This window comes from Haliotis rufescens, unplaced genomic scaffold, assembly GCF_023055435.1.
Source record: "Haliotis rufescens isolate VD_foot unplaced genomic scaffold, xgHalRufe1.0.p SCAF_47, whole genome shotgun sequence".
Classification (NCBI taxonomy): Eukaryota; Metazoa; Mollusca; class Gastropoda; order Lepetellida; family Haliotidae; genus Haliotis; species Haliotis rufescens.
This window is the reverse complement of record NW_025964190.1, coordinates 1,051,388-1,071,149: the sequence shown is the minus strand read 5'-3', so window position 1 is coordinate 1,071,149 and position 19,762 is coordinate 1,051,388. Positions and strand designations below refer to the sequence as shown.

The window sequence follows — 19,762 nt, the reverse complement described above, 5'->3', positions numbered from 1 at the left end:
CTGAACAATTGTTACCCTGACACTGGCAGTTTATGGAGCTGCCTTTTGAGGCCGCAGTGTCAAGGGTCGTGAAGTGATGTGTGTCCTGCCGAAGTGAAGAGGAATTGAACACCGATCGTTTATCCTCTTCTGTCCATTTCGTTCTTGGAATTGTTGTTGTTTTTGGTCGTTCATTGTTATTTGCATGTATTTGTGGCATATTGCCTTGGCACATTTGTATTATCCATGGTCCAAGTTTACAGCTTTCAGTTATCAGAAGTCGACACTGACGATCCAGTGTGTCTTGTAGATTGTACGGGGTAGGTTGGTTTGGTGATTCTTCAGTATTACCATACATCCAAATATAAGGAATACCAGCTGACAAAAGGAACACCAGCTCCAAGCCAAGAAACATCATTTTGTAGAATGTTGTGATTGATGCAGAACCTGTGCTTTATAACGTGGTGTAGTCCCAATGAACCCGAACTAATGACTTGAAAAGGAGTCAGTTATTTGAATTTTGAATGAATAGAAGGGTTCAGTGAGCGACAAAGATAAAGGTGACATTATATTTTCATAAATTTCTTAGAAGTGTGAAATATCAGGTGGCCCTTTACGCTCTTCTTATTGAATTTGATTTTCTATTTTGTATCACAGAACAAAGACTAATGGCTGAAAACTGTTTTATTATTTACGTTTCTACGACAGACTGCTCAACTGACAATGAACGGTCTGAGAAAGACATACCTATTTACAAAGAAGACTGCGATTCCGGACAGCCATGACCCTTTAACATTATGGATGTTGGCGAAAATATTTCTCAGCTTTCCTCCTTGGGAGAAAGGAGATTGAGTGTCCACACAGCCATGACCCATTAACATTATGGATGCCTGCGAGATATTTCTCAGCTTCCTTCCTTTGTTTCCAGCTTTTTTATATTACTCGGAATGTTTGCTGGGATTGGCAAGAGGGTCCACAACTACCGGCTTGTATCGCGATTACTGAATACAAACAGGTGATTGGAAAGAATAAAAATTGTTCGAGATTTGTTTGTCTATAACCATAGGGTCTTTGGCTGTCATGGAAATGTATCAGTTAAAAGAAATACCTTTTCGGGTAATCTTTTATGAATATTTACGAAACAATTCTCAAAAATGTTTTTTAAATTACTTTGCCGTTTGACTAAAAATGTTAATTTCGTTCTACATTTGTTCGGTTTTAGCGGATCATCGAAACACGTATGAAATAGTAAGGACCTATCCAGTTGATTTCATATAACTTTTATCACTACTTTGAGTTTCATGCCCAATGGAATTTGCTTCGGCAGATAACCGAGACTGGATATCATCTGGCTGATCGATTTCACTGTCAATGTTTTCTTAGGTAAGCATTCAAGGTGATAACAAGTAATATTTTGAAAAAAGGCCACATACGAAAGCGCCCATACAATCACAATGCATCGGTCACACGCTGGCATAAACACTTAAAATCTTTGACAAGTGTACAAATCCGATCACGTTGTGAATGTTACTGATTTCTTTACTCAGAAACGAGAGACTGACGTTAAGACACAATATCGGCACTGAGTCCATTAAGAATATAATTGTAAAAGTATAATAAATTATCATGACGGACTGGATGAGGTGTCTTGTTCCAACAAGTCATGTCTGATATGTGAACAGAACTTTGTTGTAAGAGAGTCTGATCTTTTAATGTTCTTCCTTCTGGCTAATTTGACATCGTCTTTTGCTCGTCATGTTGAAAAAATAGTTAACTCAATAGCCGATGCTGCAGCTAAAGCCGATCTTGACGAACCGCTATCTCCACTTCTTATCCCATACAGTGATTTCAAACCAACCATAAGGAGTTATTCTCGTGATCTAATGCAAAAAAAGGTGGGACAGTCAGGTAGGAATCAATAAACTTCACGAATTTAAACCTACACTCAGTCAAAATTACTTGGTTTGTCCGTCTAGACATGATGTGGTCGTTTTGCAACGATGTCGTATTGGCCAAAGTCGGTTTACCCGCGAATATCTGCTTAAAACAGAAAAGGACGAACCATCCAAGTGTATTCCTTGTGATGAAAGGTTCACCGTCAAGCCTACTTTGCTTCACTGTGTGAACTTGCAAAGTGATTCAAATTACCCAACAGTAAATCTGAAAAATGATTTCCCGTGTAAGCGGGCATCTCATTCTCAGCAACTTGAAAGAAATTGTTCTGTATCATGAATGAAAAAAAATATGCATGTGTGTCACTAATTGCTTGTTTATAAAATTTGTGTGATGCTTGCATCAACAAAGATTATTCAAAGCTCTGTCAAGGAGGTTAAAGTACTGTAAACGTATTGCCCCCTTATTCCTATCATAACATAGCGCTCATCAACCAGCCAACTAATTGTTGAGTACTTTTTAGAATTGACTAGAATTGAGTACAACCACAAGCAGCTAAAGGTGATGACGTAAATCCTGCTGGGATATTGTGCAGGAAGCTTATGGTCCTTGTTGTAAACAGTTGTAAATATTATTGTCATGACATGTTTGACAAATCTGTATTCAAATATCGCTTTGTATTCATGACTCAGTTGTATAGTATATCAACTTGTTCTAACCGCTATATAGATGTATTTATGACGATGCAACGTTAAATTTTAACTCATTCTTTATCCAATATCATATCCGTGAAGATTCCAGTGTAGAACAGACCAACCTATGCTTGCCGTAAAAGGCGACTATGCTTGTCGTAAGAGGCGATAAACAGGATCAGATGGTCAAGCTCGCTGACCTGGTTCATGCATGTCATCGTATGCAAATTGCGTGGATCGATGCTCAAAATGTCAATCACTGGATTGTGTGGTCCAGACTCAATTATTTACAGATCGCCGTCATACAGCTGGAATACTGCTGAGTGCGGCGTTAAACAACAAATAAACAAACACCACACCACACAAGCGGTCTTGTCAATACAATAGTTATACCACAACACCAAGATAATGGATTATGAAATGGCAAGCGTTAGCGTCTATGTGAAAATAAGTTGCTTTATATCTCAGCCTATCAGTCTCAACTATCGCAAGACTTCTCCACAACCGGTGAGATTGTGATGACTATTACACATGACCTAATTGTCAGAATGTCACGTCTGAACAGGAGTGAACCATCATACAGTAATAATCGGGGTAACAATTCTTTTTGACTACAAAATCAAAATATCGTGGTATATGCAGCACATAATAGTAAATGTGTTAAGATGATGTACCATTCCGTAATCAGTACGATGTTCTAGTATACGTACATACACTTTAAAACAGACAGGTGTTAACATTGATAACGACAGAGAGATAAGTAAATGCAGGTCGGGTAAGTATTATACTTTCATATTTTACCTCTATTTATACCTCTGTCGGTGGCCACTACGCCACAGTTACCTTATTCACAACCACGCGCGCACATCTGCTAGTCTCTTCCTGCGGCAAGGCAATAGTAGAACCCTCTCCCTCAAATGTATCCTCCATGATATAACCTACTCTCAATAAGTAACTGCTGCACTTTCTCACGGCTACTGAGCTGAGACAAGGAGACCCAGCCATCACAAGGTGATTAGTGTCCAATGAAAACAATGCTCCGCCAAACCTCATAAATATAATCACTGGAAGTCGCACTACAGACATTTAATATCAAATCACACAAACTTTTCAATATATGATAATGACAAATTTTCCAGGATCATTCGTTCTCACAAAAGCAAACGATCATGAAGAAGCCAATGGTCTTATAGATAAGAACTGATTGATCACAACGCTACTCATATTTTCCTACAAAATCACATCTAAAAAGGAGACACCAGCAAGTATATATCATAAAATGTGTCTGAACATTTTTCGTCAGGATATAAAAAAATGTTCTACTTGTTACTAATTCTAGTTTCAACTTAACATGGGTCCTCCTTTAGTCAAACGTTTGTGCCTTATGAAATGAGAGTGTCACGCGTTGCACACGGGTGGCGAAGGGGGTGCACACCAGTGTTCAACGCGTCGCACACGGGTGTCAGCCGCGAAGCGGACAGGTTCTGTACGAGTGACCAACGCGGTGCACACGGGTTGCGTCACGCATTACCCATGCGTGTAAGGGGAATGAACTTTTGGGCAGTAGTGTAGTAATAAGGTCATGAAGGGTCGGCCCTCCTAACAGGTGCGGTGTGAACAGCTCACTCCAACCAATAATTGGTTCATTGGTTCAACTTCATAGCTCCCCCATTAACCCTTATCATTTTACACCGGTTGCACCCTGTATCTGCGATGTGTGGGTAATCACCCCAAGATTACAGTTGGTGGGCGGCTGTACTTTAGCATTAAATATCGGCATGCCACAAGCACTGAAAAAAATCGTTGGGACTGGATGTCAAGGACTTTCACTGAAACTTAGCGAGTCTTAATCGGGGTATTTGACTTTAGGGTATTGGGTATGACCTCTCGTTGCAGCTAAGGGCCCGGCCATTTATGACAGGGGGTGGGAGTACGGGGCAGAGGTATTCAGCGAAGGGTAATGTAGGTACTAGTATATAAAAAGGTGCACACAGAATGAACTGCTATGACATAAGTTGTCAAGAAAGTAACGGGATATAACTCGAAATACTAATCTTCGGAGGCCATCGTGTAATGAAGACCAAGACGTTCATTAAAAGTTTTTAAGAAATATCCCAATTTTATGTAGCAGACGTCCCTGAGCCCCAAACACTGGTTGACCATGGACTTGTTTGGGCACAGTTTAGTGTTATTTGTTGCTATTCTTAAAACAATACTTTCACTCTTATTGTGCATTGAGGTAAACAAAATATTTAATGAAAAAACATTCATTATTTCGGTACTTAAATCTATTTTCGTCTTGATTTCATGTGAGTGAATACGAAAACTATAACAGACAGCTGCAAGATGGTTAAATCTCAACAACAAAACACCTATCAAAGTTAATTTTCACTAATGCGTGTATATACTGAATATTTTTTTAATGAAACCTTATGTCAACGATAGATTTACAAGTGGTTTTCTTATTACTTAACAGCAGAAAACACACATCGCCTGGGAGACTTGACCCACTTGACCTAAATAGAGAGCGTCAAGTAGCACACAGACGTGTGCTGGTGCTGTGTTAGTGGAAGATTTAACAGTGAACCTACATTTGACAGAAATTCAGGTGAGCGTTAGAGAAGTGAACAGAATGTCTGTGAAGTATGGCTAGCAAACCATTGTGAGATAAACCACAGGCTTGACAGAAACGACAGTTTTCTTATTGTGTCTTTGTGGATATCAAAGAGGAGTAGGTCAAATAGTCCCCTCAGCTAAAACGTTGTGTGAAGCAAAGACTGAACTGTTCGTGAGTGCGAAAGGAAGCGTGTTTGTGTGCGGAGATGTTTGTTGCGAGACGCTGCGAGATCTTAACTGTAAGAACAGCTTACGACAGATTTGAAAGCGAAATTTGACATTAAAAATGCTTCACAAACTTACAATAAAATATCACATTGCTGTAACTGGCCTATTTTGTGATAGGTTTAGTGTGGGAATTGTTCTAGTTACACTTGCTGGCAGGCTAAACTCAAGTACTACTACACTTGAGACGATGTCGGACTACCACAAGAAGATGATGAACTATTTCGGCGCCGGTGGTGTCATGTTAAGCTTGTCCCTGGCAAGGGAGTTGGGCGTGGTGAAGATGTTGATGGAAGCCAAAGTCCCTCTCACATCACAGCAGGTGGCTGACAAGCTGAACCTCAGAGAAAGGTAAATACCGTTTCATGATGAAGGGGGGGGGGGGGGGGGGGGGGAGACGCGGAGGGCATCTCATACATATTCTGTTATGCCGCCATTTACGTCCGGGACCCTGAAAGTTTAAGAACCTGAATACTGCCCAGAACTTCTCCTACAAACAAAGTGACATTGCTCCATACCAATGGGGACCGTCCACTCGATTGAGTTTATATTGTAAGAGTTATATACGTGGGCTGGTCAAAAAGTTGTAAGCCTAACAAACAAAAGCAATAATTGTGAGGAGATTTGGTTAATTGTGTTTTTCAACATAATCTCCCAGGTTTTCAAAAGACTTCTCAAATCGATAGTGAAGCTTTTTAATTCCAGTCAGGAAGATGTTTTCTGAAACCACCCTAAAGAAACCGATTCACGACAGCTTTGCGGTCGTTGTTGTCGTCATAGATTAGAAATCATTGGTGCCAGGTTGGCGAGTATGGAGGATGAGAAGGTTCTTCGAAACCATCCTGTCGCACAGAATCCTTTGCAAGTCGAGAAGTGTAAGAAGAGGCATTGTCATGAAGTAGTAGAACTCCAGCAGTCAGTATTCCTCACTGCTTTTTTTTGACAGAATCTCTCAGGCGATAAATGCAAATCAGCATAGTGACCACCGGTAATCGTCTTTTGACTTTCTAAGGTAATTAACAAGGATCACACCCTGTGCATCTCAGAATACAGTGGCCATAACTTTCTTCACTGATCATGAAGACTTGAATTTCTTTGGTGCCAGAGAAGTGGAATGGCGCCATCATAGTGGTAGACATATGTTTCATCCCCCGTTACTAATCTTTTGGAATTTGACGAAACCCTCCCCAATTAGCTTTTAATTTTCTCTGTCAATGTCAGTTCCTTTTCCTTTAGATCAGAATTTAGAAACCTTTTGGTACCCAACGAGCAGATATCTTATTCGTCTGTAAATGTTTGTGAATACTAGTTTCAATACTCAAATAATGTTCTATCTCGACTAGTTCACTTTGTTATGGCCCATAGTTGCAAGTTAGTCAGGCGTAGAACGTTTTGACCAGCCCTCGTATCATTATGAGCTTTGAACAAGTTTTTGATAAATAAATGTTTTAATTATAATTATATTATATTTCCACAGGTATGTGCGTGAGATACTTGGTTCACTCGCTGTCGGGGAGGTCATCAGCGTGGACGACTCGTCCACCCAGTTCCATGTTCCAGATGACCGCAAGGCCACATTCAATGCAATATCCGTGTTTTCCAGATTTTTGCCACAGTTTGGTTTGAGACATGCCAGTATCAAGGACTGTGCTCAACAACGGAACACTGGTGGTAAGGACATTGTACATTCACATGGATTTCATCAATATAATACTCAGACACTTATTTACATTCCTATTTCTCGACATGAGTTGTAATCCTGTTGAGAGTGAACATGCAGAAACACAGTTACGTTCAAGTAGAGTTTTCAATTGACACACACGTCTGGAACATAAGTATTATCAGTTCTTCCAATGAGGAATCCGATATGGTATTGATCATGAAAAACAGGGGTATTTATGCTTTGAAGTTGATCATAAGTTAATCATCATGTAGAAAGTGATTCAACTTTATGAAACAATGGTAACTGTTGTTAGAAAAGGTACTCTTAGAATCAATAATATGACAAAATAATAATATCTAGTCCTTTATCAGGAACAAATAACCAAGTTTCACTCATTGACATATTGTCCATCTATGCATGATCTTCCTTATTCAATTCAATACAATTCATTAAACAATGTTTAATCACACCTTAAAGGATGTGACGCAGATACAAAGATGGTATATGACTTATAAGGTTCATTTCTGTGTCCCCATTTCCTTGTCAAATAAAGGATGTCAAATGTACAGTTTCAGTTACCTTTGTATCTCAAATGTCTCAATAATCGAGTGTGGACCAGACAATTCAGTGATTGATATAATGAGCATCGAGCCACGCAATTGGGATACGATGACATGCATCAACCAAGTCAGCGAGCCTGACCACCCGATCCCGTTAGTCGCCTCTTACGGCAAGCATGGGTTGCTGAATACCTATTTTACCCCGGATCTTCAGGGGTCAGGTGAACAATTCATTTGCCTTTGCATGTGTTTGTGATGGGTGCCACTGGTAGGGGAGGATACACTCAAATTTTCGCGAACACTTGGTATCATCACTATTTGATAAACTGTGCAAATTCATACATACTTTCAGCTTTTATCTCTACGCATGTTTTTGTATAACGAAGTGATCTTGTGTACCTGACGCTTTCTCTCAGTTGCGTTGGCGTTGGTATGGTTTTCTTATATTTACAGGAATAGTCTACAGTCAAACCCCTGGGCTTTTTGAAACATTGACAGACATTTTGGTCGTAGTCAAGAAAGATATGATTGATACAGATATCCTGTCTGCCATTCCTCTGTTGCTGCCAAAGTTAGGTGGGTAAACGAATAGACGAGTAGGCGCACAATACAACAATTCCCGCGTTAACGACCAATTTTGATCACAATTATGCAATAGTTTATTAATAAATTTATAAGAGCTCAAAGGTTATATGCTTTTGTGCCACGTACCTATCTTCTAACTATGTACTTTACAAGGGAAACCAAATGAAGGCATATCGCACTGATATGTTTTAACTTAACATGATTTAATATTGATACAACTCGACTATATGTTGATGGTAGGAATTGTGTTTGATATTTTACTTTTGAGTGCTAATTCTGAAGTATTTCAAGGTTTCTGTCTTATGTCTTACTTAACTTGTTTGTTTTTTAATACAGAATCCGGAATCAAGGTTGCGGAATTTGGTTGTGCAACTGGGATAATTTTAAACAAATTAGCTTCGCGATTCAAGAACAGCACCTTCCTTGGTTCTGATGTAGCAAGCGTGCCATTGGTTCAAGCCAGAGAGGAAGCAAGCAACCAGGGCCTTCAGAATGTCACTTATGACACAGACAATATTGAAACTATATCTGAAAGCTACAAGGAGAGTTTTGATTGGATACTAACCCGTCTAGTTATTCATGACTTAACATATCCACAGAAAGCCTTAAACGAGATTTACCAGTGTCTGAAACCAGGGGGTATTTTCAGCATGATTGAGGTTGGAATAGAGGGAGGCATAACTGGCAACATTGCTAATGCTTCAGCTATGTTCTACTACTCGGCGAGCACATTCTTGTGTATTCCGGAAAGCTTGCGCAGGCCTGACTCTGCAGCACTTGGGGCTACATGGGGTGCATCTTTGGCAAGAGAGATGGTTGCTAAAGCCGGTTTCACCATCATCAACGAGTCTGTGAGTCACACAGATGAGCATGAGATACACTTTGTCTGTCAGGAGTAGATTTCAGTTGTATTGTACAGTGACATAAATCTTTAAAACTTTAAGCTATTTAGAAGAGGTTCAAGGAAAGTTTTTTTCAGATAGATCAGTGCAGCATTTAATACTAGTATATCAGGATATCATAATTATTTGAGATTGTGTAAAAAGATTAAGTATTAATAATGCATGTGAGGACCTGATAGACAACGAGTTTGAAATTCTTGTAACTCCGGGTAATAAGCATCTAATATCCTCGGGGGGCACGGGTGACCCAGTCGCCTGAGGCGCCGCGTTTCGCTGTGCAGAGTTGCGTCCCTTGGACACGTCAGAAACCTATGATTGTGGGTTCGAATCCCGGTTCAACCCAAATATGTTTCTAGGTTTGTCAGCACCATACCCGTGCTCGTGGGTTTCACCGAAGTGGTAAACGTCTGAGACCTGCATCCCTTCGGGCTTTCCTCCAACATTAAGCTGACACGCTGTGATATAACTGGAGTACTGTTAAAAGCGGCGTCAAACCCAACTCACTCACTCACTCACTAATATCCACATGGATGCAAACCTTTAACTTTCTTTGATGTTGGACCTATGAGGTATGGCCACACGACTCTGCCATATTTTGTTGGTCTGGTTAAGACAGAAAATTACAAATATCACATGCCGATTGATCACCTCAATATTGGTACAGTAAACTACGGTTATAAAGAACTCAAAGGAACCGCTAATTTTAGTTCGTTATAACCTTCCTTCGTTTTAAGCATATATGCAACGTATATACAACAAATGGCCGGGACCGAAAAGACAAGTTTGTTGTATCCATCAGTTTGTTATAAACCTGTTCGTTATAAATGTAGTTTACTGTAAATGTTTACTTTGACTGATACATTCGCCATTGATGAAATTCCAAAGTGAAAGACCGATGCTCCACAACTTTCATTCCGTTTGCTTTTACTCTTTTCATCTGCAATTCACAGTGTAGTTGTGGCGCCTAATGTTATATGAAGTGTTATTTGGTATAACAGTTTTTATGTTAGGAGTTTTGTCTTCAAGGAAAGTGTCATCTGACATGGAGAGAAAAAGCATTAAATATGAACAACAAGTACATGTTTTATCAGTATCGTTATTCAAGTACTTTCTTTTTAACATCGAGTTTTAGAGATATGGACAATGAGCTTTTTTATAATATGCAACATTGAATGTAACATTGTGTGACGTAATCAAAATAACAGAATAAATGATAATGAGTGATCAGATCAGATGTTTCAACGCTCCTTACTTATCAATATATGATCTATTAGCCAGTGTGAATGCACACGTTACGCAAGGCAGGAGGTGCAGTTGTAGATTTGAATTACTTATGAATGCCCCCAGCATTTCTTCCCAAAACTCAAATCACTTCTGTAGAGTTGTTTCCAGTTAAGACGTGTTGACTGCCTGTCTACGCCAGCTACAGGGCAGCGATTACAAAGCTGGTGCATGGCTGAAATTCAAAGGAGGTTTTACTGATGTGTGACTAATATTTATGGTTTATGTGAAGCCACGAACTACCCTCGTTGTATATTCCTTTGTATGTTTTACGCATTGCTGTTTGGAGTTGAAATATGTTTCCCTGACAAACTCCAGTTCCTTCTGTTTGTTTAGATCTCCATTTAATGAGGCAATAAATAAATTGTTTGTTTGTTGTTAAAAAGCCCCGAAAGGGTATGTGAGACATTATTCGAAGTACTATATTCCAACCAGATTTAATCATCAACATGGCGTCTTTTTATCACAAATAATTATTTCTAATAAAATAGTTTATATCACTCCATCCGTATTTAATTACGATATTGAACATGTGAGTCTGAAGAGGCCGAGTGTTTGTCTCTTTGCTGATGGTGAAGGGACATAAAAACAGACGAACCTCGGTGTGTCGAAATCGTTGGGACCTGGAATAAAGTTCGGGTTATCTTTCGTTCCAGACATCAGGGGAATTATATGATATATTTTAATTCTGAGGACTCCGAAATGAGTTTGACACAACAGCGAATTCGACATATCCAAGTTCGACACAACGAGGTTCAATTGTATATGCCATGGTGTTAGTCCAGGACAGGACGTCCCGAGTCGGTGTAAATTAGAGATATGACACAGTGGGATATACATATTAAGCTGCCGCATGAGTCCGGAGTAGTACAAGCCGCAACACACCCATATTATATAAGTGCAATAATCTTGAAGGCAACCTTTAACCCCATTTCAACTCACCTCAGTTCATCTGATTTCACTTCGCTATTAAGTTAACCTGTAGATATTAGACAGTAGCCAAAGGCGTCATATATAGAAAATAGTTTCCATTTTTCACAAGGTGGCCTGGAAGAGGCACACACAGCTGGAAACTATGGAACTACACATTTAGGAAGCAGTATGTTACAATATTCTCAAAGGATTATACATAGTTTGTGACTCTGGAGCAAGGAAAGCGTAAGCGAGTGAGTGAGTGAGTGAGTTGACGTGGGTTTGAACAATATTTCAGTTATACAGGGCATGTCAGCTTAATAAGGATGACAATAATGCAGGTCGTTGGCGTTTAAAGCTTTTTATTACTTAGGTTCTGTTCTCCCATCCCTCTAACCAATATGATTAGAGACGGGATATTTACTCAGACACTGGTTCAACACACACAAAATACAACAGTTTCACAGTTAAGGACATTCAGAATGTCCAGCAGACAATTCGCATTTTTGCAAAGCCTGAGGACATAATGATGTTCCAGTATTTTTCTGGAAAACAATAATGTTTTAAAACAATCCAAGCAAGCACATCATACGCTTGGGCTTTGGGATGACTTGCCATTTATCAAACCTGACAACTATGTCTGTGGAGTTAAAATCAGGCGGTTTTAAAACACAGTATAATTGTTAATGTTCTAAAATATACCAGGCTTCTTATCCAACTGTTACCTCAAAGTGATCTAAACCTTTAAGACCCTTTCTCATATGCATCATTTTACGGTGTCCTTTCTTATATAACATGACTTTTATGTGCTGCTGTATTTCACGGGTAAAGATAACAGTTCCTTGTGTCACGTCTAGGAAGGAATATCTTTTCATGGCATACATTTGCTTCACTCTGTGGACTTTATTGATGATTATGTCATATATTTGTAAGCCATTGTTCATGAAGTATACTTTCCCTGAGCCAACTGCCATGACATGATGTCTATGAGACCGGACAAAATCCAGTGTTGTGACTCTGTTCGTGCTGTGGTCGTATCTGCAGAGCACAGAAGGGCACCACCAGTACACACTCGTGATGTCTGCGTCACACCACAAAATGGGAACCCTCTGATCTAGGGTCTGTGCTGGTATTGTCATTCGTTTCTTTGGCTCCTGTAGAGGCACTGTTATCAACTCGAACTGATGACGGCGGCGCTTCAGAATAAACAAGTCGTTCCTGATTCGATCAAGAGCGAAAGCTGTAACATCTGAACAAATTCTTCTTTTGGAAACTGCTCGTCCATTTCTTATTCCATATTGCAACAAAACTGATCTCCCCTTTAACACTACATAGATGTAACACCTAGAATAATCCACCTGCATTCTAGCTCGAGCGTCAGCAATACGGATAGTTAACGAAGCCCACTTATAAAACGTGTTTTTCGAACTATCATACGCCTTGAAGTACACAGACCGCCCTTTGAACAAAACAATCATGAACTTTGGCTCTGAACAATTGTTACCCTGACACTGGCAGTTTATGGAGCTGCCATTTGAGGCCGCAGTGTCAAGGGTCGTTGATTGAAGTATGTCCTGCCGAAGTGAAGAGGAATTGAACACCGATCGTTTATCCTCTTCTGTCCATTTCGTTCTTGGGAGTGTTGTTGTCTTTGGTCGTTCTTTGTTCTTTAGATGTACGTGTGACGCATTGCGTTGGCAAATTTGTAGTATCCATGGTCCATGCTTACAGCTTTCAGTTCTCATTAGTCGACACTGACGATCCAGTGTGTCTTGTAGATTGTGTGGGGTAGGTTGGTTTGGTGAGTCTTCAGTATTACCATACATCCTAATATAAGGAATACCAGCTGACAAAAGGAACACCAGCTCCAAGCCAAGAAACATCATTTTGTTCAATGTTGAGATTGATACAGAACCTGTGCTTTATAACGTGGTGTAGTCCCAATGAACTCGAACTAATGACCTGAAAAAGAGTCAGTAATTTTAATTTTGAATGGATAGAAGGGTTCAGTCAGCGACAATGTTAAAGGTGACATTATATTTTCATAAATGTCTTAGAAGTGTGAAATATCAGGTGGCAGTTTACGCTCTCCTTATAGAATTTGATTTTCTATTTTGTATCACAGAACAAAAAACAATAGCTGAAAACCGTTCTATTATTTACGTATCTACGACAGGCTGCTCAACTGACAATGAACGGTCTGAGAAACGCATATCTATTTAAAAAGAGGACTGCGATTCCAGACAGTCATGACCCTTTAACATTATGGATGTCGGCGAAAATAATTCTCAGCTTTCTTCCTTGGGAGAAAGGAGACTGAGTGTCCACACAGCCATGACCCATTAACATTATGGATGTCTACGAGATGTTTCTCAGCTTCCTTCCTTTGTTTCCAGCATTTTTATATGAATCGGAATTGTTGCTGGGATTGGCAAGAGGGTCCACAACTACCGGCTTGTATCGCGATTACTGAATACAAACAGGTGATTGGAAAGAATAAAAACGTTTCGATGTTTGTTTGTCTTCAATAACCATAGGGTCTTTGGCTGTCATGAAAATGCATCAGTAAAAAGAAAAACTTTTTAGAGTGATATTTAATGAATAGTTACGAAATACTTTTCAAATTTTTTTTAAATTATTTGGCCGTTTTGTATACTCTGAAGGGTATTTCTTCATAACAGACTCAAAATGATAATTTTGTTCTATATCTGTTCAGGGTTGGCGAATCATCGAAACACGTATGAAATAGTAGGGACCTATCAAAATTTGCCTTGACTGTTTTCAATGAGTTGAATTTCTGATTTTAGTCATCCATTCATATAACTATTATCACTACTTTCAGTTTTATGCCCAGTGGAATCTTCTTCGGCAGATAACTGAGACTGGATATCATCTGGCAGATTGATTTCACTGTCAAGGTTTTCATTGGTATGCATTAAAGACAATAACAACTAATATTTTGAAAAAAAGGCCATATATATGGAAGCGCTCATAAAATCACAATGCATCGGCGGCACACAAACATAATCACTTAAAATCTTTGGCAAGTGAACCAGTCCGATGACGTTGTCGCTGTTACGGATTTCTTTTCTCAGAAACGAGAGACTAACGTTAAGACAGTATCGGCACCGAGTTCATTAAGAATATAATTGTAAAGAGTATTACAAATGTTCATGACGGACTGAATGAGGTGTCTTGTTCGAACAAGTGATGTGTGATATGTGAACAGAACTTTGTTGTAAGAGAGTCTGATTCATCGCTCTCATCGCTCTTGCGTTGCAGTTGTATGTTCATGTACAGGCGTCAGCGAGTGAGTGAGTTTGGTTTAACGCCGCTTTTAACAGTATTCCAGTAATATCCCGGCGTGTCAGCTTAATGTGGGAGGAAAGCTCGAAGTGATGCAGGTCTCAGACGTTTACCACTTCGGTGAAACCCACGAGCACGGGTATGGTGCTGACAAACCTAGAAACATAATCAGGGCGAACCGGGATTCGAACCCACAATCATAGGTTTCTGGCGTGCCCAAGGGACGCAACTCTGCACAGCGAATCGCGGCGCCTTAGACGACTGGGCCACCCGTGTCCCCACAGGCGTGGAGTGGACAATGATATCTGAAGAGAAAAACAAACCCTTAGACCTGCTCCTTGATGCTCACTCAGTATTGCATTCCTTGGGCACGCAAGAAACCTATGATTGTGGGTTCGAATCCCGGTTCGCCCCGATAATGTGTCTAGGTTTGCCAGAACCACACTCGTGTTCATGGGTTTCATCAAAGTGGTAAACATCTGAGATATATATAAAATTTATTGATTCATTTGGAACAGGCTACAATCATGTGTATATTCTCGGCTTGTTGATGAACTCGCCCTCAATAACTCCATAGCGCAAATCCACGAGAACCATACACGAGAAGCTCTATTTCATTTAAAATAAATTTGTTACCCACACGATGACAGAAGCAATACACATTCCCAAGCTCTCAGCAACTTGGTTCAGAGGCACCAATTTGAAATGAAACCCGTGAAGATCCGGGGTAGGATAGATCTTCAGCAACCCATGCTTGTCGTAAAAAGCGACTATGCTTGTCGTAAGAGGCGACTAACGGGATCGGGTGGTCAGGCTCGCTGACTTGGTTGATGCATGTCATCGATCCCAATTGCGTGGTACGATGCTCATGATGTCAACCCCTGGATTGTCTGGTCCAGACTCGATTATTTACAGACCGCCGTCATATAGCTGGAATGTTGCTGAGTGCGGCGTTAAACAACAATCAAAAAAAAAATTAAATGATACTGCTTGTCATTAAGATAGCATCATGGATCGGGTGGTCAGTCATATGGTTGGCACCGACGGATCATTCCCATCATTACAGGCCGCCTTCCTCTGGAAGGAATATTGTTGAGTACGGCGTAAAACAACACGTAAACAACGAACAATATATCAATATGATTCAGATGTTCAGTTGTTAGATGAGGTCTTGTATTGTTTTACCTACCGACAATTTATTGTTTAACTTTAATGTTTTTGTTCTTGTTTTTGTTCTGTTCTGTAAAAAGTTTGCCTTCCGAAATTTGACTTTGAATGGCCACATTGACACACTCTTCATGTCAATGTCGGTAAGAGTATTTGTGAAATTGAAATAAAAAATACATAATTATTTTCACTCATCTATAAATTATTGATTTCAACCAGAAACATCCGAGGTTTGATTGGGAATGGGTCAAGTAGAAACAATAAAAAATCACATTTCACGAAATATAAATCATTCCTAATGACTTTGATCAACCTACTACAAACCTATTTCACAGTTAAATACAAAAACATCGTAAACTCGTAATCTATCATGGTATTTAATTAAAGTTACCTATTTTTTTATATCAAAAGAAGCATTAAACTTAATCAATGTCTTTCATGTTTCTCCAACCCTATAGGTGGACATTTAAAAAACAAACATATGTCGTTTAAAATCAGGCAATTGGATTCCGTGCGTCCTTTGATGTAGACACGATAAGACAGTAGAGATCGTTAATTTACAAACAAAAGCGACCGTGTTTTTAGTAATGCCTTGTACGAGCGGCGATAATGATACAGACACTATAGAACAAGAGAACAGCCATCGCTGTATGATGTATCAGAATAAATATGGCAGTTGGGGTTGAGAAGGGAAGTAGTTACGAAATATAGGGCTAGAATAGGACCCCTGGCCAGAAATTTATTTTTGTCGTCAGAGGAGACTGATCAGCTCGGTCGGCCAGTCTCGAATACCTTTAAGAGGCGTGGATCGGTTGGTCAGTCTCGGTCACCAATAAGAGGCGTGGATCGGGTGGTCAGTCTCGCTTACCTCTAAGAGACGTGGATCGGTTGGTCAGTCTCGGTTACCTGTAAGAGGCGTGGGTCGGGTGGTCAGTCTCGGTCAGCTGTAAGAGGCGAGGATCGGATGGTCAGTCTCGCTCACCTGTAAGAGGCCACACTATAGATCGGGTTAAAATCTCGGTCACCCGTAAGAGGCGACTTGAACATCGGGTGGTCAATCTCGGTCACCTGTAACAGGCATGGAGGTGATATACATGACATTAGACACAGCCAAGTGGACCTACATACGAAGTGAGTAGGCAGAGGGAAGGTAGGCATGGAGGTTATGTACACGACATTAGACACAGCCAAGTGGACCTACATAGGAAGTGAGTAGGCAGAGGGAAGGTAAGCATGGAGGTGATATACATGACAGGAAACACAACCTTGTGGGCCTACATACGAAGTGAGTAGGCAGAGGGAAGGTAAGTATGGAGGTGATATACACGACATTAGACACAGCCAAGTGGACCTACATAGGAAGTGAGTAGGCAGATGGAAGGTAAGCATGAAGGTGATATACACGACAGGAAACACAACCTTGTGGGCCTACATACGAAGTGAGTAGGCAGAGGGAAGGCAAGCATGGACGTGATATACACGACATTAGACACAGCCAAGTGGACCTGCATACGAGGTGAGTAGGCAGAGGGAAGGTAAGCATGGACGTGATATACACGACATTAGACACAGCCTAGTGGACCTACAGACTATGAGAGTGGGCGGAGGGAGGGAAGGTAAGGATGGAGGTGATTTGCATGACAGGAAACACAGCCTAGTGGACCTACAGACTAAGAGAGGGGGCGGAGGGAGGGAGTGAGTGAGTATGGTTTAACGCCGCTTTTAGCAATATTCCAGCAACATCACGGCGGGGGACACCAGAAATGGGCTTCACACATTTTACCCATGTCGGGAATCGAACCCGGGTCTTCGGCGTGACGAGCGAACGCTTTAACCACTAGGCTACCAGACCACCCTCGGAGGGAGGGAAGTTAAGCATGAACGTGATATGCATGACAGGTGACCCAGCCCAGTGGATCGACAGACTATGAGAGGGGGCGGAGGGAGGGAAGTTAAGCATGGAGGTGATATGCATGACAGGTGACCCAGCCAGGTAGACCTACAGACTAAGAGAGTTGGCTTCACAAGGTCATAACAATCCGTCAGAGTCATGTTTTACATTCCTCATTTGCCAATCTCTGTGGCACGTTTCCAGATGCGTATCTATATATCTTTACCTAATAGCACACCCACAGTCATTTCTTATTAGATGCTGATGTATTTTGATACGGGTATCATAGTTGTGTTTTGGACCTTAAGTTTGCTGTGTCTGTTTTCAGCCATCAACCTTTTGATAGCGTTTGTAATATTTTGGTAGTTTTCAAATGTGTACTGTCTTTTGTTGGGCAGCTTGTGTGTTGTAACACTAACTTATCCTTGTTAAAGCTTTTGAACCCCTGGAACAAGAAGGGCACCCCTGATTTGACCCCCGTGTCGTGGCTGAACACCACCCTGGCAGACCCCCTTCACATGAAACAGGTGCCTGATAAGAAGTTCTATTTTGCAATGGACTTCAACAAGGTAGACAACTACGTCTTTAATCACGAAGAGTTATACCCCTTGGCTGCCGTCAACCGGAACAAGAGACTGTATTTGCCACAGATGAACCACATCACCAACATTGCACCACCGTCACCCCCGTTGTCTCAGTATGATGATATTCCCAAGGTGAGTTCAAACAAGCAAGTGTTAACCGGAGTTAACCCTACCCCCAAAACAGTGAGTGAGTGAGTGAGTATGGTTTTACGCCGCTTTTAGCAATATTCCAGCAGTATCACGGCGGGGGGCTTCATTGTACCCGTGTCGGTAATCGAACCTGGGTCTTCGGCGTGACCAGCGAACGCTTTAACCATTAGGCTACCCCCCCCCCCCCCCCCCCCCCCCCAAAAAAAAAGAAAACAACAACAAAAAACAATAAAAACAGCTTGATGAAGCGTCATGATATATATCAGTGGAACATATGTTGATGTCCTGAGAAATGTAACCTCCACAATATGGAAGATTAGAGAAATGTATTTTGTAAATTATATAAATTATTACTTAATTCGTTATAACCGTTTTCCATTTATCTTGCAACCGATTTACATCCCCCTTCCTATAACTTCGGCGCTCTTTGTGGCGGGAGTAATCAACTAATATGCACGCACATCCTCTTAGATATAATAAGGGAACTGATTAAATGATTTTGAAGGTGTAATGACCATATATGTCTTCACAATTTATTTCGGGCGTGGAGATCAATATCTGTTGTGTCCACCATGTTGGGTGATACATGCACGACACCTTTGATTAACTGTCGTATGATTGGCCATGGTATTGGCCGTCATTCCGCCTGAAGAGCTATCCAAAGCTGGGCTACTAGCTGGGTCTCTGGCGAGAACATCTCTCAGATCATCTATTGGGGACATGTACATAAGGGGACCTAGCGGCCCAGTCCAATGTTCGTTTGCCTTCTCGTCGGTAATAATCGGTGACGACCCGGGCACGATGTGGTCCAGCAATGTCATCTTGCAGTTCCAATTTCGTCAACATATTGCTGGCCAGTCAAATGTCCATTCACAACAACCAAATTAGTCGCCTTCCATGTGTGATATATACCGCCCCACACCATGACACTACCGCCCCAATATCGATCATGGTCAAGAATGGTTGCCCTGGCATACCGCTCGCCGCTCCGTCGCCAACAACGTTTTCTGCCATCTGTGAATCGGAGGCAATTTGTGTGTAAACATGATGGTTCAGCTGAGATGTTTAGAAACAAGTTCAGCTGTTTCTTGTACCAACATAACAATCATTGTACCTCTTTTTTGTCTATGACAAATGGGCAATCAACAAAGTCATAATTGATACCAACCAGTCATGGAAACTAGTTTTAACTTCCTTTTACATTCTGACGATATTCGTCAAAGATGGAATCATAATAAACCGATATCTAGTCAGGATGTTGAGATCTATTAATGAACAAAATGGAATACAATACTTACTAAATTACTCGCATTTGACGAATGGATGGGTACTGTACTGGGTTAATAACATCGGGTG

General features: G+C 40.8%; 1 protein-coding gene across 1 annotated transcript; it reads left to right on the top strand.

Annotated features, from left to right (window-relative positions):
- The first annotated feature begins 5,067 nt into the window (after positions 1-5,067).
- LOC125372749 (uncharacterized S-adenosylmethionine-dependent methyltransferase Rv2258c-like) lies at positions 5,068-9,112 on the top strand. The gene is made up of 5 exons (XM_048383323.1): positions 5,068-5,172; positions 5,565-5,756; positions 6,883-7,076; positions 8,082-8,204; positions 8,550-9,112. Exons 2-5 carry the CDS (start codon positions 5,596-5,598, stop codon positions 9,110-9,112), a joined length of 1,041 nt encoding a protein of 346 aa, XP_048239280.1. The 5' UTR covers positions 5,068-5,172; positions 5,565-5,595.
- Positions 9,113-19,762: the final 10,650 nt, after the last annotated feature.